At 43.2% G+C, this 26314-nt stretch overlaps 2 protein-coding genes across 4 annotated transcripts in view; both read right to left on the reverse strand.

Annotated features, from left to right (window-relative positions):
• Positions 1–1707: 1707 nt before the first annotated feature.
• LOC115360889 (fibroblast growth factor 6) lies at positions 1708–6124 on the reverse strand. Its single transcript, XM_030054064.1, has 3 exons — positions 5779–6124; positions 5105–5208; positions 1708–1884 (listed from the first exon to the last, which is right to left on the reverse strand). Exons 1-3 carry the CDS (start codon positions 6122–6124, stop codon positions 1708–1710), a joined length of 627 nt encoding a protein of 208 aa, XP_029909924.1.
• A 1579-nt stretch (positions 6125–7703) lies between these two features.
• LOC115361101 (solute carrier family 45 member 3) overlaps positions 7704–26314 on the reverse strand; it is a 41089-nt gene continuing 22478 nt past the window's right edge. For 2 of the 3 annotated variants that reach the window (XM_030054386.1, XM_030054387.1), the window contains exons 2-6: positions 24440–24802; positions 17902–18092; positions 16784–17447; positions 12104–12369; positions 11018–11461 (exon numbers count right to left, since the gene is read on the reverse strand). In XM_030054386.1, coding sequence (XP_029910246.1) covers positions 11018–11461; positions 12104–12369; positions 16784–17447; positions 17902–18092; positions 24440–24587 — 1713 coding nt within the window. In that variant the 5' untranslated portion in view covers positions 24588–24802. Of the gene's footprint in view, positions 11462–12103; positions 12370–16783; positions 17448–17901; positions 18093–24439; positions 24803–26314 lie in introns of those variants that run through there. The other variant, XM_030054388.1, reaches the window with a different exon arrangement.

The raw sequence follows: 26314 nt of genomic DNA on the forward strand, positions 1-26314 counted from the left end.
CTTCAACTCATTATGCTAAGCTAACACAAAATGATACCCATAGGAACTGAACCACTGGACGTACAGAGGTGGAAATGCTATCAAACAACTCAGTATGGGTGAGCCAGAAAAAGGCTGTTTTGCCCAAAACGTTGGAATTTTCCTTTAAAGGGACAGTATACCCAAAATACAATAAAAGATATTTTCCACTCCACCGCTGGACAGTTTGTGTGTGATCTGGTGAGGTTTCCAGGGTATTTATTTGCTGAGCTCAAACCATCAAAAAAATTTAGATGTGAAAATCTCGACAGCAACAGTTCTGTCCAAAAACAATGATACAGATACCAGCTATGATCCACAGCCCACAGGGGTGAGGAGTTTCCTTGGGAACTATTTCTTGCGGAAGAACATTCGCAAACGGCATCTATCCGTGTGAGTTTGTACTCCTTCATGGTGGATGGATACACTGTGCCAGTGTTTTTTGGCAAGAAATAGTTCCCACCGAAACTCTCCCAGTCAATCACACAGAAACTATCTGGATGGAAACACTGCACGAGGGAGGGAAGTTGGAAAAAAATCTTTTGAACTGTCCCTTTAACTGGATATGGTGGACATTTAAAGATTATTCGTGTCTCGGGCAAAGCTACGCTGCTGCACAGAAAACCCCTTTGACCTCCCACAATGTGGAAAACAAATCTTTTGAATAAAGCGCAACATACAAAACACAAATGTAAACACACACATACACACACACACACATCAATCTGGCCTGACGGTTCAGCTACAATATCTGAATAAATAAAAGCCAGGATTGTCAAAGCTCCCTTGCACATGATGGGGGGGATACTGACTCTAATTCTAGCTTTCCATATTACCAAGAGGCTCCACTGGGTTCTGTGCAGCACAGAGTCTCAATTACTTAATTGATCTAATTATGGAAAGAAAATAAAGTGAAGATACTTCTGGCCCTCTAGGAATTGGGCTAAAGCCCCCCGCGGGTGTCTGAGGGAGTGATGACTTGCGTTTCATTCCTATTTCTGACTTGAGCAGCGCGTTTCTCGCATGCAAGGGTAAGGGGGCCACAAGTAGGAATCCAAGGCACCGCTACCTCATGACAAAGCAGGAGAAACCACCGCCATGTTTGCAAGTGCTCTAGTTGCCCTTACAGTGACACAAACAAATAATTATCATCATCAAACACGGAGGATGGGAAAATGTCCGAGTCCTTGATGAGTGACGACAAAAAGGTTTTCAGTAAACAGGCATTCTTCTCTGTAGAAATTTCATGCACACGTTTTTTTTTTTCTTTTTCTTTTTCATTTTCTTCTTCTTCTTCTTCTTGGGATATGGCGCTTTGAGGTAATAAAACATATCCATTTCGTTTCCGGAGGATGAGCTGTCATCCAGTGGCAGGGCAAGGACTCAACCAATTATGGCAAGCACCCATAAAAACTGAAGGGACTAATGAAGCCTCTCCATCCCCTTCATGTAACAAAACGATGAAAATCATAAAAGCAGCAAAGAATGGCATCTCCATAAGTTCTAATACAAAGTAAGCTACCCAAATATACATATAAAGATTGAATAAATACTATCAGATATAGTGGTATTTCTTTCTTTTACAGTCCATGTTGTCTTTTTGTGTATGCATGTACGTATACGGTATTTATGTTACCTGGGAAATAATCCACATGTGCAAATAAGTTTGTTATTGCCAGTTTTTGCTCATCATATTCGGGGTAGGAAGTGCGTCACAGTCATGGCAGTGGTGGCCTTGTTGCCCCTCTTCACACGGCCATGCTTGCTGAGAGCTATGTAGGAGCCTCTGTAAACCGAAGACTCGTAGGCGTTGTAGTTGTTTGGCAGCAAGCTCTCCTTGAACTTGCACTCGTCATGGAAGACTGTCTGGAGAGAACAAAGGAGAGACGGCGTGCGTCACACTTTGTTGTTAAAAAATATGACAAAGATGCTTGAAAACAGCTTGAATAATGCAGAGTGATGCAAACATAAAGATGAACTAGTAACTATGAGTTACCACTGTGACATTTTAGGAATTATTACCATCTCGTCTCCCATGAATTAATTTTGCCAGAGTACCAACAGTTGCTATAAGGAATTACATATATCAAAAGTTGTATTGTTTGATAATTGTATTCAATGACCCTTATAATCCATTAAATTGACAAGACAGCTGTGCAGATTGTGTACTACTATATAACAGTAAGAATCCATATATCACTGTCAAAATTAACACATGAATTTTGTTAGCATTGTACTGACAGTAAATTTTGACCTCATCTTGACCGATAAATGCCAATAATAACACAATGTGACTGAAAATGCTTTTACATTTTCCTGTGTAACTGCCAGTGATGTCAGACCCACTTGTAAACCACCAGGAGATTTTACATACGCAGCATTAGATACCATGAGGGGAATCACTGATCGCAGTTTATCTGATGTAATCCTTCCAAACAAGTCTAATCTTTTAATATCTGTCACTATGAAGAACAATATGAATGCTGCACTATGCTGAGCTGACAGGGCATGACTTATATAGCACAGTAGCAGAGCAAATAATATCCATCCGAGGCCATGTGGCCTAATTCAATCTCTTATCAGATCATCAGCCTCCTCAGTTACACGAGCTTACGCTTCATCACCCATGATGACTGACTCACATTCTGTCTGTCAAATATGTTGGCTACAACAAGGAAACCAGCGGGCACGTGTCGGGCTCCGGGGCCGCTGAACGCAGCTCTGCTCATCACAGAGGATCCTGCTGGGGCCTGGAGGGCCGGGACGCTGCAGGCGGCTCCTCGTGTGTTTATCTGTCATTGTTTATGCTAGAGCCAAGCCAGCTGTGCCTGTGAGGAGGGGATTGTCAGAAACTGGACCTTCACAGTGTATCTGTGTGACAACGGGAAGAGGTCAAGAAAGTTGGAGCTTTTTTCCTTTCCTCGCTTTTTTTGACATGTTCCTTAAAAATCCACCGTGCCTCAAAGAGTCTCAGTATCATACCATTTTTTCAAGGATGACCCAAATTTAGCAACACAATCAAAACAGATCTCAAGAGGACTTGAATTCATGGATTTTGACTTATTTGATGTATTTTAAAAAAAATACTGTCAAGGTCCAGAATAAAACCCTACTACTTATGCAGCTAAGGAAACATTTCCAAGGGTTTATAAGACGCTAAATTTGAGCTGTAATTGCTCTTTATGGGCATGATCACCTCCAAGGAAGTGCTAACCACTGCAGACAGGCTGCCGTCTGCACTTTCTCAGCGTAAAACCTGTTAACACTCGAAAAGCTCAGGAAAGAAAGCCAGGCCTGCAAGGAGGGTGAAAATACATATTTTTAAGCATTTTGTAGGTTTGTAACTGTGTAAACATTCAGTCCTGAGTAGCTGGTGTTGTTAAAACTTGTACAGAATTATTTAACTGCAGCAGCCACTGTTGCAGATAATCTGAGCGATAAGAGAAATAATGCATTCCTATTCTATTCCTATTTTATTTATTACCCCTACCTTTTATTGTACTGTAATTCTGACACTGATGTTAACTTGCTGTTGTGTCATTTTGAATTTCAGGGGATCAATAAGGGTTGATCTAAATCTAATATAATATAATCGAGTTATAGCCAGAGTTTCAGTGTCTTTGCTCTACTTTAGGGCCTATAGCAATGTTGCTACACTGATCAAACTTAGGGGTTCTTCAAGGATACTTCAAATAAAGACCATTTTAAAGATCCCACAGGTTCCTCTGAGGTTCGGCACTGACATGCTCCAAGTTTTACTTTTCGTTTTACATACACCCACCTGCATGCCATTATAATCAATAATTCTCCTAATGACCTTGATTTAATGGCCATTTCTACCAACATTTTTAAATGTAAGGCTAAGCTCGGTGCATACATTTACTCTGATCACAGCAGGACGCAGGTTGCCAGAGTAACAGGAATGTGCAGGAAGTTTGTATACTACAGGTGAATAGTTGCTGATGCTGTATCACTGAAGCAGATGATTTAATATTTACATGGATTGTTACTCATGACTGGCATAGATGGGAACAAAGCATGGACTCCAGTTTTTGTACAGCACCGAGAAATTGAAGCCGTGCAGAAGTGGAGTTCAGTGAGGAATACAAATTGTTAGCATATCACTGGATATCAGCTACAGTCAGCAGGCTAACAGTACAAGAGTCCAACAGAGACACCTTCAGGAAACACAGATAGAGGATAGTTTGTGGATATCATATCCCTCTATAAATTAAGCTAAAGGTTTCTGCACAATGTGAGGAACCAATCACTGGCCAATCTGAGGAACCCCCAGAGCCTTGAGCGACCTGTCACTATCAGGCTGTAGGTATAAAAATTAAAAGACCCCCCCACCACCACCATAAATAAATAAATTAGTAATAAAAAAAAAATGACCTTCCATATAATATTCAGAATATGCTTATAGATATGATTCAAAGTAGGCTGGCCAAAAATGCATTTGTGCATGAATAAATGTGCAGGAATAAATATATTTGGATACATTTGTATGTTGTAAACATTAATGGGAGGATTGCGTTTCCAGTGTCTCAATTGTATTTGAATTAATTTCATGTACAAATACAAATATAGTTTTTCAATGTCCAAACCTGCAAACATATTCTGAGGTGTACTTAAAAGCTGTTTATATGGAGGAGTCATTTTTCTACTGATCTATCTGTGTGTGTGTGTGTGTGTGTGTGTGTGTGTGTGTGTACTCCCTGCTGACAGGTCTTGGTGCGCCAGGGGGCTTCCCCCCGCCCCCCTCATATAGGACCACAGTAGAGCCCTTGACAAAATCCTGCATCTGCTAGCCTCATCTTATTTTACCCAGAGGCCAGCGCGCCCCGTAGCCCGCACCAGCACACTTTTGTTTTACGCACGGCCTTGGACGTTCGTAATAAATTAAAATAAAGATTTCGCAACAGAGAGCAGGAACAGGCAGCCGCTCTTGCAGCCAGAGCCCCATCCCAAAATATGACAGACAAATGAAAAGGCCCCGATCATGCTGCAAGAGCGCCCTATTTTGAGGAGCCCATTAACAAACATTGCTGGACAATAAATGAAATACTGTGCATAGCCTACCTACCGTTCCGTATAACCTTCCACGGCTGTTCATTGCGACAAACAGCTCACTCTTCACTCCGTACAAGCTCACCACTCCTCTCTCCACCGTCGAGATCTCTATTAGACCTGACAGGATGAATAATTATTAGATTAGATTTTTCTCCCCCCAGAAACAATAACCTATCATCCTAGCTGGCATATCTCATAATGGTGACTACAGCATTGTGCTTTCTCTGCGTCTATGGGTGTAACCTTGCAGATTGCTGCGCAGCATGCCGAGCCTTTGTTCTGCATCTTTCACCCCACATTACAACATTTTCATCCATGCGCGTATCAATTAAGGGCATTGCGATTATTGCAATAATGGCAATTATTGCATTGACGTGAACGGCTATTGGTCACTGGACCGCCCTCATGGGGCTGCGTAAAAATAAGTTGTGTCTAAAAGCGTCCATACATTCATGTCATGGTTGAGCTTGAGGATGAGGGGGGGCATATTCAGCACTGATGGATACTTGTTTTTAATAGATTTGTCTTTGCCGTGGAAGAGATTCAATGCTCCCTCAGAGGCGGATGACATATGATCATGCAAATTAATAGAGGGGATAGACTAGACGCTCATCACAGATCCATACTTATTGACCCTCCCTCCCTTTTTTATGTCTATTGCATTACATCCGTGGAGGTATAACTCACTGTACTGGTTTTCATTATGTACACCGTTTATCCTGCCGTCGGGGAGGATCTGAAGGTGAAACCCGATGCCCACGTTGCAGTAGAGCCTCCGCACTCTTTTGATGCCCAGCAGATAGTCACTCTCCCAGTTCAGCTCCGGTTTCTCCCCGGAGATCCCCAGTACGGAGCGGGAGAAGAGGGTCTCCCATCTTTTCTCCAGTAAAGTTGCATTTGTCCTGCTGCTCGGTAAAGGGTACGCTGACACGATCCCCAGCAGAAAGCCCAGGAGAACCACCGCGGTCAGCGTCCAGTGCGGCGTGCCGGCCTCGCAGGACATACTGACGAGGAGCCTTTGCGCAACGGCCATCCGGTTTACCTTTGGGCCACGTGGTCGAAATTAATGACCCTAAAAATACCGCTCTTCTTGTTTTGCTTCCTTCGGCATGCTGGCTGAGGGTTATTTTTGGAGCGCGGATCAGGGCTTCGGGCATGAAACGAAAGCCCCGGTGCAGAGGAGGAGAGGAGACGGGAGAGTGCGCGGCAGAGCTGGAGGTGATGGTGATGGTGATGTTGGTGGTGATGTTGGTGATGTTGGTGGTGGTGATTACCATGTTTTGCAGCTCCTCTGCGTCTCTCTCTCTCCCTCTCTCACACACTCTCTCTCCCTCTCTCTCGGTGGCCGTGAAGAATAAAGCCTCTACCACTCACCAAAAACCCTGTTTCAACCTTGCCAGGGCTATCGCATCCCTGGATGACATCATGCTGACTTCACCGCTGGGATAATACAAGGGTGGAGAGGGTGCTGACAGCAGGAAAAATACAAAGTCTGTGGAGAGTTGAGGGGAATAGCCTACTGTCACTGGACTGGAAGGGGAGAAACCTTATTGGTGGCGTTCAGCGGCCGTGGGACACGACGGGGCGCTCTGGCAGCTCCCAAATTGGGTCGGTGGTCATATGTCTGACAGCCCGCTTCCTTATTTAGAAGGAAGGTGTAAAAACAGGCCCACTTGTCACCGGAGAGCAATGGCAATGGCAGCTACACTTGTGGTCCCACTTCCCTTGCTGTGCGGTTCAAGAACTTTTCCCAGAGAATCAATAGCCTACTTTTCGGGCTAAAGGCGAGTCCCAGCCCGGACCAAGGGGCCAGCAGGGTCGTCCAGGTGGTCAGGGAGACCTGGAGGGTCTGGGTTCATGCCCCCAGTGACAGTAAGCATCAGCTCTGCTGAAGTGTCCTTGAGCACAACACAAAACCTAGCAGCTCCACACACAGCGCGGCTATGTGGCTGACCCTGACCTGTGGCCTCCCTGCGAGCTGCCAGGAGAAAATGGAGTTTCACTGCTTCGAGCGATCAATAAAAGTATCACATTTTTATTAGACCGCAGGCCATATATTTCTTACAGCGTATTCGTGAGAACTGTGGGAAGCGAGCTGGAGAGGCCTGCCACGAAATGGCACACATTGCCAGCATACCAGCCCCTGCGACATGAAAGCCTATCGTCTTTTCCATGTAACAGATAATGCCACCAGCAGCATGCCCATGCGTCAGCGGAGCCGGTGCAGTTGCGCACCACCACGTCTCTCCTGCACGACTCAGTGCCCCGAGATTTCCAAAGGATGGCACTGTTTCCAAGTTTTTTTTTTAAAGCACACACACACCAAGGGATGTGCAGGAGCCTTTAGTTTTCAGTGGTTCTGACCAAAATACAGAGCTAGGGTCAGTTAAGTTGACAGGAGACACACTTTACACGAAGAAAAAGCTTGATCAAAGAGCATTTCTGCCTCATGATTCATAGATTCAATTATGAATCACTGAAATTAATCACTGCTTATGTCATATACAGTTTAAAGCTCTGAATGCAAATACTTGAAAACAACCTCCAAGAATATCTTATTTCTCCATGAGTCACCAATGTGTTCCACAACATAACTCAATAACAAAACCTCATTTATAATGCAGTTCTTTTATTTTGTATAAAATCTATTTGGTAACTGCATATTTAGACACAATCCAAATGATGTACAATCAAAACAAAGTACAACTTTCTGTAATGGGTGATTTCATTCATGACAATGAGACATCAGGTAGGCGGGAAACTGAAGTCCTGTGGCAACAACTGTGACAAATATGAAAATATCCCTGATCAATGAATCTCACCTCAGAACAAAACATTTTCCGGCCTTGATATGATTTGACCGTTGGCACTTCGCCATCTTGAAATCAAACAGGACAGCTGCTTGAGGTGTGGGATTGCAAACAACTTCGCCCACCTACTTAAATAAGACCCTTAATTAATGCTTGACAGTAAAATTAGCAAAATACAACAGAGCTTTGAAAAGAAGAAAAGAGTGGTTATATATGACCCAGATAAAGCAGTACTGACAAAAATGGCAGCCTCTGCCTGTTGCACTAGCAGCACTAATATAAAATTATCACATGACAAAGCAACTCAACAAAACACATAGTAGCAATTATGGGAGGTGAAATTTGAGCTGATACAGGATACAAGGGTAATGATGGGTTGAATCGCTGATAACTTGGAGCACAAAAAACAATATTATCATTTGCAACTGATGTTAAACTTATTGACAGCAGGCGACAGCAATAGGCTCTGCGATGTTATCAAAGCTACAGTAAAAGGTGGGCAATATTAAAATAAATTATAGCTTTGAGGATGCTTTTATACCACATCTATACAAATAACTTATCTTTTTCACAGAAATACCCTTTGCCCTTGCACCTATGAAAGATGCCAGAAAGGCCAATAGTTTAATATGTGATGTTTTTTCTTTTTCTTTCTTCTTATTTTTTTTTAAACAAAACCATAATAAATAAATACATATGTACAAAAAATGTTGAAATGTGTAGAGGCACTTGAAAAAGTGAACCTTTTCTGACAGTCTGCTACTGTTACATCACGTTTTAGCCTACAGTAAGTTAGAAACAACACATTCCTGTGCATTCTGGGGTGAAAATGTTCATTCTACTGTATATTTGAGTCTTATACTCTGCTGTACTGTCAACATGGCAAACAAATCCTCTGCTGTTTTTATTCCTGCGACACTGAGTGCAGCTTTGACCGAAAATCCTTCAGGCCCATAGAAACAAAAACAAACTCATCACTCCTTGAGCAGTCGCAGACAGCTTATATACAAAATGCAAAAATGTAAGTTACTGATTGTAATAAAAGCATTTTTTTAACCTCCACTCACCAGATATGACAAGCACAACTGAAGGCCACAATATGTTTAAATACACAACATAATATGGGGTAAAGGAAATTTGCAGTTCAGTTATAAATGTGGAAAAAAAAAAAAACTGCAAACATGTCAAATCACTCTCTTCATTAGCCTCACACTTAATATATTACTCATCCTCTCCCGCTGGCCTTCCCACCTGTACGTAGGTACGCGCACACACATACACACACCTCAGCAACAAGTCAGGCCTGGGTTTCAGCCCAACAGTATACCATAATTAGTTTTAAATCATTTTCAGTAACCAAGTGTTTCTCTGTGCTGTGTGACGTTTTTGGTCTTTGACAACTGGGTGTTAGAAAGTGGGGCTTCCACCACATCTGAGCCGACATGTTTATGGTTCATTGAGTAACAGACCCCACCTGGATTTCCTAGATTGTCATTGGAGAATACAGTAAAACATGAGGGATTCGGCAGAAGGTCAAGTGTTTTATCAGTGGTATAAAGATGAAAAGGGGCACTAAAAAAAAAAAAAAAAAAAAAAAAAAAAAAAGGCAACTAACCTGAGACGACTGTCCTGATCAGATCCACAGTTGGACAGGATGAATAATCCAAGATACACAAGAGTATGGCCAAATCTACGCATCTTCATGGATACAAGATTAAGACTGACGTTCCATCGATCATGCAGCAACAGAAAATGCCATTTTTTCCCCCCAAATAACATGTACTTTTCTTTACACAGCGTGACATCAAAACTGTCAAACAGGAACTACAGCCATTTCCCATGATGTTCAGTTTTTGTTTCCTTTCAGTAACTGTTTGTAACCTTTTTAACTTAAGCTGAGTTTCAGTGTGTTTCTTTGGCACTTCAGTCTCACCATGTCCTCCTCCTCTTGCTGCAGTAGGTTGGCTCTACTCTTGACTCTATCCAGTCTCATTACAAAGGATGTTTGACTAAACATTCCAGTTTCAGTAAACAACTTCATTCTGAATCCACCACAGATACACAGTTGATAACCTCACCTCAACAGGTTGCATAACAAAATTCCCATAGGGATATCCAGTAAATATGTATACAAAATATTTACAGTAAAATCGTTAATTCAACAGGAGAAACAAACAAACAAAAAAAAAAAAACAGGGCCAAGTTGATACAAAAATTGATTTTTTTTTCAGTGTTTTCTTCTTCAACAGACAAGTCCAATGGTCCCACTTGTAATTCTCAGTTATGTGATACTATTTTATGTATGAGCAGAAGAAATGCATTTGTCTATCCATTCTATTTTTGAGCCAAGTGCAATCTTGCTGCAAGAAAAAATTACTTAAAAAAATTGTCCCTCCACTTTCACAGCAGTGAAAGAATGGCAGGCCTGTCTCATTTAGAGGTGGCTGTTCTCCAGATTAGGTTCTTCACAATGCTGCAGCCCAGCCTGCACAAGTCAGTACTACTCGCCATGATATGCAGACACTATCCTGTGCACACGGCTCACACTGTTGAAATATTTGAGATGCTGTTTCAAGTACAGACCAAACTGTGCTTGATAAATACATGGGGTAGCAGAGGATAAAACAATAAAGAGGTGAGCAGCTGTGTGTCAGAGGCTGATGAGTTGAGTTCTACAGTAAATCTGTTTGGTTGTACCTGAGGAAAAGGAGGATGGCCGAAGAAAGAGGTCATGAAGGTAACTGAAAAAAAACAAGGTAACAGAAGTCTTTAGAATAATTTCTACAGATTTCAATGGGATTCGGTATGATGACTTGAACCCATAGAGGTGACTGTTCAGCCGTTGCTAAACAAAGTAACTGACAGGCTGGTAACATGACTGGGGTGCAATATGTTTCCTTGGGCAGCCATTTTCTCTCATTTCCTGTCACTCATGATGGCGAGACATGCAGACGCTTGCTTCCTCAAGCCAGCGCTTCCACAAAAACAAACCGTACACTAGAGCAAGGCATTCTGGGAACAGTAGTGCACTGTGAGTTGAGCTTCATCCATGGAAACAGAATGACTGAATTCCAGTTTTGTGATTCCATCACTCCCACATCTTTCATATCCACCTCTCAGCTCTTGAGGTCCTTTTGCTCAAAGACAATGTGACTAGCCAAGTAGATGGCAACAGCACCGAAGATGGCAGAGCAGGCGATATAAGCAGTGACGGACTGTGCGAATTGAACGATCATGCCCATGAAGAGGGTGGGGAAGACCTGAGACAGGAGGAAGGTGCTGTCTAAGATGGCAAAGTCCAGGCCCACGCCACGTTTCTCATACCCCGTGTCCATCTTGTCCTGCTCGGCACCAACAGAGCTGTGAGATGAACCGTTTTGGCTGTGTGGGCTGTGGTAGTACTCTGAACTGTCCTGGCTGAAGTAAGCATGCCCGTTGGTGCCCCCCACTTTGTGGCTCAGTCCGCCCTCCTCCTCCATTGCCATCAAATGCATTGAATCCCGCTTGATTGCCATACCATTTTTATGCATGCTTTTGGTTTTCCTTTTTGGCATGTAGATCTGAAACAAGACAAAAATAAACAAGTCAGACATTACAAGAGCGTCCAGGCCAAGACAGACAGCAGCACAGATAACAGGGTTGCAGGCATACAAGCAAATATAACAGGTTACAATAAAAATAGGAAATAAATTACAGAAATCTAAAATATCAAAAATATTCATCAGCAATCATAACAAGACAACATCATAGATCATAGAGAGGCATTGTGAATTAGTCAAAACATCTGCAGCCAGATGTGCCTGCCCCTAAATCAATAAGAAATATGTTTAATGTATCTAGAGAGACCAGCTCTTGAAAATTCAGGTCATTTTGCAACTGATTCCAAGCACAGGGAGCAGCATACTTAAAAGCCCTTTTTCCCAGTTCAATAAGGGGTTTAGGGACAGACAACAGGAATAAGTCCTGGGAACAAAGACAATAACCTCCTGCACTTTTCTGAAGGATACAGATCCACTGGTAAGATGGAAGCAAACCAGGAACTGCCTTGTAAATAAAAATACACCAGTGCTTAAATCTAAGGAAGACCATCCAACCCAATCATACAAGGAGCAACAGTGATTGAGGGCTTTAAAATTTGTAAGGGCAGTCTGGGCCAGTCCAATATGTTATGCTCTGTATCAGGTTTATGTTTTTTTCCTTACCTCTTTCTCCTTGTGGTAGTGGCAGGTGAGAGTGTAGGGCAGCGTCTGCAGGGTGGCGTAGGCGTAGCCTGTGAGCGCTGACATCAGAGTGACCAGGACCACGCTCTTGGACATGCAGATGACCAGAGCAGAGACCGTGAAGCTCACCATGCTGCTCAGGTAGACCCACCGTGAGCCAAAATGGCGAACCAGTCGACTCATAACCAGGGAGAAGAAGGTTGAGGTAGCACACTGCAGGAACAGGCCCAGACTGCCCATCCGGATGCCTGAATAAACAAACAAATAAATAAATAAATACAGGTTGAGAGATGAAATATTTAAAAGTCTGATTGTATTTGTTTACATGTAAAAAAAATACATAAAATACTCAATACAGTATATGTCACAGTGCCCAGATTCAATGTGGTTATCTTAGTTTTCCATCAGTTAATTTCTGTAAGCTGTGTCCCTCCTGTTTTCCCATAGTCTTACCGAAGACAGTTTAGAGGGCAGATGGCTCACTGTAAAGTCATTTCCTGTACCAGTGTCACACGGGTGCCTTGTCCCTTTAGGAGACTAGTAGCCATATCACATCTTTCCATCCACACGACATTCACAGCACCAAGGTCGGTAAGGTATCTTTTGTGTAGACTATCTTTGGTCTTACCTGGCTTGTTTCCCCTGCTCACCTGCCCTACATTTACATTTAGTCCTGCCCCCTTGTTTATCTGCTCATCTGCCATATCCCGGCCGATTAGCTCCTTGCCTGGTCCTGTGCCCACCCACCTGTTTTCTTATTCCCTGATTAGTTCAGTTTGTATTTAGGTTCAGCTTCCTGCTCTGTCTGTTACCTCTGTAACCGCCTGTGCTCCAGACTACAAACCTCAGGAAAAATGTAAGAATCTCAGCCTTGCCTCCCTGGTCTGCATTTGGGTCCACTTGCCTGTCCATCTTCATTATAGGCTCATTCACTGACATTTACACATTCACGAGAGCGCTTTGTGCGGATAATATACGGTTATTGATTACAAGGATAATGTTTCAGACTTCTCAACTTAACCAAAAGCAAATTATCTTACCACACTGTTTGCAATGCATACATAAAACATTAGAAGCCTTATGAGGAAGTTTGTGGCTAACAGCTACTAACAAACATGCTCTGTAGGAGCCACCAGCTATAAAGATAATTGCTGTCACTACAGGAAGTTTGTCTTCAGCTGTCAGCAGCCCACAAGGAAATATCTGCATTAAGTAACTCCTGAGTTATTTCCTTCTATGGCCGTGTCTAACAAAAGATATACAGCATACTTCACCGCAGACGAATCTATGGTCACTTTAAACTGTGGTGCATTAACAGCGCTTTGGTGAGCTCAAAATCCTTGTGTTTGCTCAAGCCCATAAACACACGGGCACAGATCTGGTCGGGGAGACATTCACAGAGCATGCCAGCACGGACAAACAGTTTGGGTTGACTGAGCTGGACCATCACAGACAGCATTAACCTCAGATAAATCCTGAAGGAGAGAGCCCGGGGGGAGTCAGGCAGGCCGCTGCGTGTTTGCTGAGGCGGTGTGACTCCTGCCTCGATCCTGGCTCAGTCCGCCAGCCAGACAACAAGCTTTTGGATGAGGTCTCACCAACTGAGGTGGAATTCGGTGTTTAACCACAAAACAGAGGAAGAGGAGCAGACTCCCTTGTGGAAATACGTGTGATAACCTGGAAGTCCCCTGCTTGTCTCCTGCATGGTATCAAAGGTTTTCCACTTCCAAATAAACACATTAACAGAAAGCAATGATCATAATGGAAAAAGTGCCCGTGTCAGATTTTAATCTTGTGATTTATCATCTCATATATATCTCATAAACCCCCCCATCATCAGCCAATTAAAGTTAAGTGCTCAGTACTGCAGTGTGACACTTAACAGAATGTAATCAAACTGGGAGGTGACACCACTGTTAGGGAAAAAGTGCTGTAACAGAGACACTCCAAGCCTTATTTATAGAGAAGCAGAGTGAATGTTTTCTTAGTTCTCAAATGTGATCATGACAGACACTAGAAATTATGCTCTCCCCTTAAACCTGTTTTTTTTTGTTTTTTTTTTTTACCTTAAATGGAATATGAAGAGTCATTTTAATCTTTTGACAGAACATGACAACTGTCTCCAGTCATGACAAACCTCCAAAGTGTTTTCAGAAATATGCAGTAAAATATGGAATTTTGTGCACTATGGGAAAATTGCTCCCTATTTAATATTGCTGCTATCCTTTAATTTTGTTTTCTCCCTACTGAAGTTATGAAAGTGATAACCTGTTTTCTTCTGACATCAGTTTCAGCACAGGTCCATGGAATCTGGGCCGGGAAACTTGTGTTTGTAGTCTTTTGCAGCTATCAGCCTGATATCTCAGCTCACTGCTGGTGAACAGTCTGGGTTGAAAGTTCAGCAGAACGGCCACTAATCTCTCATGTGAAAGGAGGATGTAGATCATATTACTGTTTGAAAGCAAAAGGTACTGAGCCCACTTTACAAACACTACAGAATCTAATGAAGACTGAAATCCAAGCTCACAGAGATATGGGACTGAGCCAGAATGCTGTTGGAAGACTGCGGCAATGTGGGAAAATGATTTTTGTGCTGAAAGCTTAATAACTATATGCTGCAAGCCTTCCACCTAAGAAGGATGATCACATAAAGAGGGTAGCATTTATTGTAGGAAAAAAATCAATACAACCGCTATAAGATTAGAGACAACACAGATTATCTTTAGGTAAAGAATATCTGCCAGCTGAATGATGTGGTTTAATAACATCCACGGCGTTACACATTAAACAAACACGACTCAGACAGACCTCAGAATTTGGTGCTCTGGCTCGTCTACCTGACTTGAATGAACATGTTCTTTGTGTGCTGATTCCTTGACATTAATTCTTTGTGAGTGTGACATTCCTCGTGGTCCAGCAGGCACAGAGAGGCAGACAGAAAGTAAAAAGTAAAGAAAAAAAGAGAGAGGAGAGAGAGAAGGAGAAGAAAAGATGGAGTGGACGGATGGAGGAAAAGGTGAAATAAAGGAGGGAGACAAACAATGGGGGAAAGAGCAAAGATTAAAGAAAAGGAGGTAGAAAACAGAAGGCACTCAGGGACAACAGTGGGAAGGAATACGTAAAATGCAAAGGCAAGGTGAGAGGGACAGACAGAAGCAAAGAGGGTATGAGGGCAAAACAAAAAAATAAAAGAGGGAAATGCAGTGAGAGGACAGAAAGTCTGGCTGAATGGTAAGCAACAGGAGACTAGAGGCCACAGGTTTAACAATCTGGAGCTTCTCAACATGAGGCCGGAAGGGATGGCACGATGTTTGCTTTTGTCTGTGTCCTTCAACTCCATTTTTTCACCTACTCAAACGTTGTGTGGCAAAATCTATCAAAGAAAAGTGAAAAAAAAAAAAATCCTCAATCCTACCACGCCTAGCCCTCTCATACTAATGACACAACAGATTTGTCGAGGCAAGGCCGCCACGTTCTCCACCTTATTAACCAAGTCTGAGGGTTATATTTAGACAGATATTGGCAATGCTCTTCACTAACTTAATCACAAAGAGCTATGCAGTCTTCTAGCAGGATTAGTCGCAAGACTTGATCATTTGCACATTTACAGAGCAGAGACAGCAAGGGTAAATAAAGTCTGGCTCCTTTTTTTTCATGTTTTTTCAGGGGTTGGGTCGGTGGGGATGGGAGGGTGTGAATTCTTGGCCAGACTCTGGACTAGCAATAACAGACTTGACATTGGCTTGTGCACACTGACACATGAGTATTTATCAGCTGTACAGTGGCATTATTTCCCCAAAATATTGACCATATCTTGTGCAGCTGTTGGAAATCTATGCCACAATCTGTATAAGTTAATGGCTGATCCTCACTGTCTGCATCCTAGATCTGGGCTAAAGCCAAATGAGGAAAGCGGGCAGGCATGCAGGTATGCAGGAAGAGAGGCTCTGTCTCCGTCTCCCACCTGTGCCCGAGGAATGTGAGTGCATCCTGCCCAGCTGTGCCGGAGCAGACAGCAGAGCCAGGACAGACCCCAAGCCAACTATGTGGACAGGTGGTGGAGGTGAGGACATGAGGAGGACCGAGACAAACGAGGAGGTTTGTCATGTCTAAAGCCCCACTAGCCTAACAGAGGAAAAATGTTTGTTACATGTTCTGAAACCATCAGGTTTTAACCAGGAACGTCATGTTGTTGAGAGACTAGGAGGACAACATCAAGTAACAGTTGTCTGTTATTAGTGCTGAAACGATTAGTTCATTAATCAATTAGTCGATAGACAGAACATTAGTTTATTTTGATTATTGCATAATCAATTTAGTATTTGATCAAATAAACAAATGTCACAAAGGCTTAGGTTTCCTTGTTCTTCTCTGTTTCTTATAAAAACAAAAACTTGTAATTGCCATGTCTCATCATTTGTGACATTTGACAGATGAAATAATTTATCGATTAATTGATGAAGCTCATAATTTAATCAACAATTAGATTTTTTGTTAGATGAAGCCCTATTCTGCAATGAATGCAAAAACTCATATCTACTGCTAGTGCAATACATTGAGTTCCATTAGCATTTAAAGAGAAACTGTTTTTAAGATAAAATTCCTCATTCATTTATATAACACACAGCTAGCATTATCTTCAATAAACAAAAAGCATCTGACCTTCATCATATCTCTGCCTGGAAACACTTCCTGGTGATGCACTGGGCACGCCCTCGTAAAGACCCTCGCCCACAAAGTCTGTGTAGAAGAGCATGAAGGACATGACAGCCATCCAGCTGCAGAGCTGGGCCACACAGAGCTGCCTCATCACCCTGGGGACGTGGCAGTAGCTCCTATAGATGGCCGGGGTCATGGACCAGCATGTTCTCAGCAAGCACAGCAGGGGTCCGGACTTCAGCAGCCTCAGCTTGCACTTCAGCAGGTAGCAGCAGGAGCGGGGTACCCCACACTGCCCGGCCTCCAGTGAGCCAACCCCTGACTCCAGTAAAGCTCCTGGTCCTGCCACGCTGCTGCTGGTGCAAGACGGCTCCTCAGACACCTTCATGGTGATGAGCACAGTGGAGATGAAGATGAGGATGAGGAGGGAGAAGAGGCACTCGGCCTGACCTCCCAGGTACACAGAGAGCAGGCCACGGCTCCAGTCCAGCGCAGGCAGCAGGTAGCCCACGCAGCCTCCCAGACTGACCATGAAGGAGAACATGGCAAAGGCCTGGCTGCAGTCTTCCTCGTCACGGTACAGGTCAGACAACAGCGCCTCCAATGGAGTAAAGCACACCTGGCCACAAAAATCCAGTAGCCCAACACCAAAAATGAGGAAGCCCACCTGTAGCAAAGCAATGAGATGAAACAAATAATTTTGCTGTTTAAACAAGAACAGGTCTCTGAATTCTCCAACTTACTTACTTAAATTATGAAAAACAAAGCAATGAAAGCCAACAAGGTATTCAGGTGTCGTCTTTTCACATTTTCCCCAGATATTAAACCACTGAGGTGTCTTCTGTGTCCTTGGAGCAGACTGCGGTCCAGTGTCTTGGTCAAGGTCAGGACACCATCAGTACAGTAACAGTTGGAACATACCCTCCCGTTGAAGCTGTGGCTTGAAGCCCCAATTTTTCTTTTACTGGCAGGCCTCTCTGCTGCGCCCCCATACCAAGCCACCCCAACTACAAATATAGATTACTATGACATACAAAAGTCTCATTTCTGCTCGTGTAAGCATTACATAGGGGTAAATTGACAAAATGACATAATCACTGAGAAGCAAAAGGTTTTCCCACCTGGAGTGTGCGTCCTCCCCAGGCGAGGCGAGCGGCCAGGACGTCAGCGTGCGGGATGATGAAGAGTGCCAAAAGGACACCGAGGGACAGCAGCCAGATGAAAGGCCGCCGTCGGCCATAACTGCTGTTGCAGTGGTCACTGGCTGAGCCAATTAGAGGGATGAACAGGAGGCCCAGCACTGGACCAATACCTGGGGACAGAGGCAGGGAAATGACGAAGATGGAAAAAGATAAAACTTACAAACTGTAGCATATACAGAGAATAAATAGCAAGCATACAAAGCATGTGGAAGACACAGACAGTGACAAAACAGAAGTGAATGGCAGTATGTGCAAGACATATGGGTTTATTGACCCTTGAAACAGAATGTGCAAAGAAACAAGTATTTGCTGTCTATAACACACGGTTTTGGCTGTAAACTGTGTAAAGGGTCCTTTGCCAGTTGAGATTGTATTTGAATTGCATATTGAATTTGTTATGGTCATATTGAACAGTTCGATGAAAAAGCTGAATAAATTGATTAAATAACTGAATTTGTAAAGCACCATATGAAATTGAATGCACGTGCCTGAAAATGAACTTCATTGCTACTGAGTTCAAATTGTAACTGGATAATCAGAGCTAATTTTCTCAGTATAAATTCAGACACACAACTGGGCACAAGGAACGTTGTCCCTGAGTTTATACTGGAAGGCAGTTGGCACCTTCAAGGCTGCCAACCATGGGCCCGTCCCTGTAATCACTTAGCCAAACACAAGTCATATGGCTCTGGGCCTTGTTCATCCCCTCAGCCAGCAATTGAGACTTATTCTCCCCAAGTGGTAAAAGAGTTGTAAAACTTTTGTTTTACGTTAGTGAACATCATATCACCATCTTAAAAAAACATGAACCTGTGAGCTCCTAGCTGCTATCTGTAGAGACTATTAACTATAATGCTGGGCAGCAAAATGTTTGAGAAAAGTGACAATTTATGATTTCTTCCTAACATTTTACATTTTATCACTCAATACAGTGGTTATGCATGCAACATAGTTCACTGAAATTCAGCCACTAGCAAATGTCCAAATGCAAGGATGCTGCAGCAACTGTGGACCTGCCCAGCTGCAGTACATTTACTTTTAAAGAGCGAATAAACACTAAATGACATACAGCCATTTTTCAAAGCCAAACACCTGCTATGACATCACTGATTGGGGTGTGGCCAGAAGTGCAATACACTTGAAAGTTTCAATCCACAGAGAGCAGTGCCACAAATGTTTTCGCCTCGATGTGATTTACTGTCGATCTTAAAACAACAGCAGTTGTCTGGCAGGTATCAAAGCGATGTATTGAGCCTGTAATGCAAAAGACTACTAGCTAGAATGATTTACAACTTCTCCATCAAGTGTGAAAAAAAAAAAAAAAAAAAAAAAAAAAAACTCTGCCACAGGCGGAGGAGATGAGCACGGCACAGTGCCACATGGCCTGTGGTCGGCTAAGTGCTTCTTCCAAATCAGCCCTCAGAAGAAGCAGCTGCCTTCCAGTCAACAGTCAGGGCAGAAACGTCTCATGTGCCTGGTGGTTTGTCTCAGAAAGCTGCATCTGAATTGAGAAAAACTGAACTGAAATTAGTCCACAGTCCACTCAAACTTAGTTTCAGTTTCAAGCCACTGCCTCGTCAAATGGCATTAAAAAAAAAAAAACAGTTTCTAAATTAATTTCATCAACAAATTCTTTTAATTAAAAAGCTCGGTATGAGCATGACATTCAAATACAACCTCTGCAGGCACTAATCTCTTTCTGTGGTAATCAAAGTAAACATTTACTAATACAACCCCCCAAATCACACTGATACCACATAGCTGTACGGATCTGTATTTTTCATTTCAAACTGTCTTTTATCCCGCAACAGCAGCACTCAGGTGGATGGTGCGTATAACATCTTTTGACTGCGCAGAGCACCGGCACAACTGGGAAACGAGATGCAGAGATGTGCTAACAAGCTCCAGGCTGCACTGGTGTTTCATTGCCACTCATATATTAGTAATAGGCCGACATTTTCACAGTATCTCACGCTCCACCCAAAAAGGAACAAGGATTTGTGCGCCTCTGAAATGTTTGTTCAGCTTTAGTGGCCTTACAGCAGCTACTATAAGCACACTGGGTTTCCTGTACTTGTCTTGCTGACCCGTGTTTTCAAACCTTTCCTCCACTGGTCCTGTCAAGTCCCATTCGCTGCTGTTCCAGTGGGGGGTGATGTGTGTCTGTGTGTATCTGTGTGTATGTGTGTGTGTGTGTGTGTGTGTGTGTGTCTGCTATCATCTCTGACTGCTGGTGATGGTTGCCTACAGATGGCCCACTGCCTGAAGGTAACCCACCCTCAGCTCTCTCTCCACACATGGCCGGTTCTGGCTAATTAGAACACCCCATGGCACGTGCACACACCATGCAAACACACACATGCAAACACAGACATGCATGCGCACACACTCACACATATGCACCCGCGCACATGTGCACGCGCACACACAAACACACACACACAATCTAACATGGCCAGATGTAGTGGGCTACAGTTTCACAATGGGAGCATGCTTGGAATGCATAACTTGAAAACAAAAAGTTCCCGAAGTCCTCCAGCAAGAAAAAAAAAAAAAAAAACATCCACATATTGCTCTTTCTAAACTGCCTGATGAAAGAGTCGTAGACACACACACACACACACACACACACACACACACACGCACGCACAGTTTTTTGGAGAGAGAGAGGGAGAGAGAATTTGTGGTTTGGGTGTCTGGTAGGGCTTTTTCTGCGATATATATTGTGATGTGAAAAAATACAAAAAATTTCACCAGATACATCTAGTGTGTTATTCAAGTGCACGTATGAAATGAAAAATCATAATATTGGGTACATTTAAAATAGAAATTCTGTTTTGATGACGTGCTTAATAGTAGTAATAGCAAATTGCAATAGTAACAAGCAATTTAGTATTTTAGGCTGGTAAAAAAAAAATAAAAATCTGTCTAGCCAGTGAAGGTTTTTTTTTTCCATCTACCAGCCACCTTGTCAGGTAAGTGAAAAAGTTAATTTTGGACCCTGGCACATGCATATGTTGTGGTGCTGAAACAATATATGAAGCAGAAAGACAGAGAGGCAAGCACACAGACAGGCTGGCACACAGAGAGACAGACAAGTCGAGTGTAGCCCAGCAGTCATCCCCCTCCGCCACATTTCTTCCTTCTGCAGCTGTGGAGGCCCATCATCACAATCCACACAAGGATCACTACAGCTGTAACCTTCACACACTTGCACAGTCTCCCCGCTCCACTCAACAACAGTTTGCTACCTACACATTCCTATATATGATGTATACATACACAGAGATGCACCAGAACACGCTTCCCAAATAAAAATAAATGCAAGTAAAAATGCAAACGGCTTTCCAACTCTCACACCCGTGCACATACTCGCATCCATACACCACAGTGAGCTGTCTACTCTAATCTAACCCGCAGACCACATACGATCCCACTAAATATAGAACACGCTGCATTCCACACGACACGCTTTCTTACTTAAATACTCACAAAATACACTCTACAAACTATGCACAAGCTATACAAACTATACACTCTACAAACATGAGTAATGGATACCATCTCACTGCCAAAAACCCCTGACTCTCCTCTCTCTGACAGTGAGAGGAAACTGGAGAAAGAGAGTAGCAACTGGGGGATAAAGCAGCCAACAAATGGCTATTAGGTAAAATACAAAGCAGCCATCTGAGAACCTGACACTACTGCTCGGGGAAATTAGCTTTAAGCCTCCCAAGACACAATATCTGTCTTCATTCACATAACACTCAGGCACTCCATTATAATGCGAGGAGACGAGAATTAGGTTGGGTGCCATTTCCAGATTGGCTTACAGTGCAGTCTGTTTGGGAGGAACTCCACAATGAAATCGTTTTTCTTCATCTCACGAGCAGCTGTTAGAGAGAGAGAGGGAGAGGAAAACTTGAAGTTTACAAACACTTTTATCTTTCTGTATGCACTCACTTCTAACTTCCATTTGGATGCTGTGGTTCGGTGAAGCACTATCTTTTCATCAGTTTAGTCACAAGATAATCTCTCAAAGAGATGCCTTTACTGAAAACCATGTGAATGCCATTTGGGCTGACAGGATAATGCAACTATTCACATTGCCAAGATGAAAACTGAGCAGAACAGTGCAAAAATATATGAGTGCTGTCGATGGCGTGTATGTATGCACACTGATTTGTGTGTAAAAAAGGCAACTGCCGTTTTCCAAAAGAGGAGCCTGTCTTTATGCTTCCATCAGAACGAGCTCCAAATGGTTTTGGCACATTCTTCCTGACTATTGTTAGATCGAAAGGTCTAGACAACCCAAAGCCACAAACACACATCTTAGCCAGAACCAGATGCAAGACTGAATTATGAGTTAGCTTGAAATAATGGTGTGGCCGATGTGATGCACACACCCCAGTGTGTGTTTGTGGAGCCGACATCTGTTCTTGCACAAGGCAATGCTCGAAGAGGAAAACAAGGCTTCATATAACTCATAAGGGGGAAGGGTGTAGCTAATATTTCTCATTAAACAAATATTTGTCACCAATAAGGGCCTTGGATTACTTACTTAAGGGGAGCAGCTAGTTTCTAGTGAAACTTACAATTCTATGACAAATCATTTCTCAGTGGGGCCAAACCTGTCCTATCTGCACACAGGTAGGACACCTTACCACTGACAAACAAGACAAAGTGGCAGACCGAAAGACACAGCAGCAGCATTAAACCTTCTGTGTACAACCTCACATTTCTGTATTCCTGCCACCAGGGCTCCTTAACTTTGGAATGACCTACCCGAGCAGCTTGCGTTGGCTATTTACTATCATCCATTATGTCAATTCATAAACTCACCGTGTTTCTGCTTCTTTGGATCTGTCAGGTGCTTGCCCCCATTTTTAATGTGGTATTTCTTACTTTTCTGAGGTATCTTGCTGTGCTTACATTTCCTTTACCCCGTTTACACTGTGGACAGCTTTAGCTCAATCTATGGGACTTAAATGTATCTGTATCTCTTGCAAAATCTCTGTGAACACACATTATATTCTTACAAGCTGACAATTTTGTTAGACCAACTTGCTACAAATCTGACAGCTAAAATCTAATGGCACAGTTCTGAGCTTCCAACTGAAAAACACATTTGGGGCATACAAAACATTGACACTCTGCTCTGCTGAGAAATGACTCAAATACCAGCAAAGAACAAGGAGCCTTGAATATCTCTATAACATGAGTCACGTGCACCACAAGCATGACACAGTTAGGCATAGTTTCACACTTAACGCTCTCGTTAAACAGTCATTTCAATTTGCAGAAGTGAAAGGAAAAAAGGAAACTTGTACACTGAAATTGATGTCTTTACCGATTAAGATCACATATAGACATTTTCATGGAGGTAGAGACCTTGACAGAAAAAGCTCTCTGAGGAAAAACATACATCAAAAAGCAGATGGAGGCATTTTTCAGTGAGATCACCATTGCTCTTCATTTCACTTTGTGGGATCTAAAGTGAATTCCATGAGTTGCAATCAGTGCCACTCCGTGTGAGAGTCTGGGAGACTGTGCTCTTCCTCTGGCGGTTTCCTCTCCTGCTGCCTTACAATTAGCGCCTGATTACCACCTCAACAAAGCAACAGGTGATTTGGCCACTGATTTGAGTAACGGCCTCAATTATGTCTTTATGACCTGAGTGGGAAAGAAGCTAGGTGCCCCGAGGCACAACCACACCCACGTACAACACCACCACTACACACACACCCCATTTTTGGCAAAGGTTATATCTTATATATTAAAAAAATCATTTGCAAACACACAGACAATCCTTGAACAATACAGTCTATTTGAGTTATAAATTTGAATCACAAAAATGAATGAATCATTTGTGGTCTCCACAAAGTTTAATGACAACCAACTAAATCATTTCTAATTTGCATTGTGGCTTTGATACATTTAACACTCACAAAGACTGCACTGGTGGGTCACATATTAGATTGTCTGACAATATCCACATTAAACGAGGCACTCGGATTGTATAGTATATATGTATATATGTATGTATATGTATATAAATGTAATCTCGTTTCTTTAAGCGTGGAGAAAACGCAAAGCAGACAAATAATCACGTTTAAGAGCTGTTTAAATTGACACAACAAACAATCGCTCATGCGGTCAATAAGAAAGCCAGCGACAGCTGAATCCCAGCAACACCCTAGTTTCTCCCCGAGGGTGTGTGCATGTATGCATGTGAGAGGTGGAGGACCCTCTTTTGCCTTTCATGTTTAATGAATGCCTGTCAGAAAAGGAACAGGGACAGAGAGAAAGATGACAAAGCATGCATACATGTGTGAGAGCATGCAAAACACTGACACACACACACACACACACACTCACTAAACACAAACTATGGAGCAGTAATGAGGCCCAGTAACCAGATCCCACCCACCCTCTTCAGTCTTTACCTAGTCCTTACCTAACACCATGGTCATGTAGCGCTCCTCCACCCCAGCCTCCAGCAGCAGTGGCGGCACGTATGTGATCCCAGCTGCCACGCAGATCTCCAGGCCACAGGTCAGGGAGTTCAGCAGGACGAGACGCCACTGAGACCTCCATCCAGGCATATTTACAGGGGCAGGCTCGCCTTTCCTCTCCTCTGGGACGTCCACTACTGCGGGCAGCAAAGGGGGGAGGGACCTGGGCAGGGGCAAGGGGGGGAGCGTGGGGAGGCAGATGGTGCCCCGGTGGGACGAGAGGGCTGTCGGGGAGGGACAGCGGCAAGGGCACGTGGATGTCTCAGATGACCTGGAGGATCCATCCTCGTCTCAGCATTCTGGATCTGCAGCAGAGGGGGTGAGAAAAAAGGAGGTGATGAGAAACAGAAATAAAGTTTTACCAACTTTAAAATAACAAAATGAAAGAGAAATGAGCAAAAAGAAAGATTTGAAGCTCTGTCACTGAATGGTACGTCTCATATCATTTGCTGTCATCTCAAAGAGCTGGTGAACAGTGAGTAGAGGCTGAGGCATGCTGAGCTAGATAGGTCAGTCCCAGGTTATGGCACCTGGCTGGCAGAGGCCTCAAGCTGCAGGGAGGATGTCTTGATAGCAGCAGTGACAGCTGTCTCACAACACAATCAGCAGAACTGCAGAGTAGATGTACTGTAGATCCCACCTCATTTTGAAGAAGCACAGGAATGACTGAGAAACAGTCGTAAGGGTATGGTATTGATGTATTCTCAGCTCCTCACCAGCAGTTTCAGGACAGCAGGAACAACAACAGGCAGACAGAGGAGATGAGTCAGCCGGAGCTACGTGGCAAACACGCCAAAACGTTTGCCAAGACAATTCCTTCTCCCTCTGCCGTTTTGCTTGCCTTATTTGAAAGTCTCAGCGGTAGTCACGATACAAGTTTGACACAAAGATCAAGCGTCTAAAAAGGAGCTCTCTGCCTGCCTTTCAGTCTGTTCCTCTCTCTCTCTCCATGTCTCCCTTTCACTTCTGGTAGTATTAGTGGGCATGTCTGAAAACCAGCCTCTTCTCGGCCTTCCCCTGTCATTATCTGTGTTATTTAGTCCTGACAGCAGGTATAGTCAAAAGCCTCTCTACAAATACATTAAACAGATTGCTGCCATTGTTCAGGTGAATCCAGCGGTAATGAGACAGTCTTTTCCACTTGTAAGACATCTCACTGGAGAGACGGCAAGGGAGGCAGATTAAGTCACATGTGAGGGAGACGATGATATTATGCAACGAGTTGGAGTACTTCACTGTGAGAAGTTATGCTGTGGTGTGCCAGATACAAGAAAAACAGCAATAAAGTTGTCTTGCAGATCTGAGCCATTCATTTAGCTGCTAAGGTGGTGTGTTAAAGTCAATGCTGAGTCATATCCATTCAGACACCAATGACATTAGCTTTGTGTGTCAAAGCTGTAACAGAACACCAAGGTGAGCCATCATGACTGCCTTACTGTTCATTTCCACCCACTATCCTCTGGGGACAGACAAGTCGATCTCACCTCTGAAGGACACTTTCCCAAGGCAGAGACAGTGACAAGACCTGCCATTCTCCATTATACGCCTTGTTGCCAAGATACCTTGAGTTCATTCTGTTTCTGTACGCTACACAACCAACCTCACCCTTTTTTCAGTTTGGTCAATTTCTTCCAGGAACAATTCCTGATTGATTTTCATCAGAAGGAAATTAAAAAGGAAAAGCACAAGATAACACGGACAGGTTTTGTCTATGAAAAGGTTCTGCAGTTTTAGCCTTGAAGGTATAATAAGTGTAACATTAATTCCAAAAACAAAAAGACAATCCTTTTTTCAGATAAACTGATTGGAAGAGATCA

This window comes from Myripristis murdjan, chromosome 6 (assembly GCF_902150065.1).
Source record: "Myripristis murdjan chromosome 6, fMyrMur1.1, whole genome shotgun sequence".
Classification (NCBI taxonomy): Eukaryota; Metazoa; Chordata; class Actinopteri; order Holocentriformes; family Holocentridae; genus Myripristis; species Myripristis murdjan.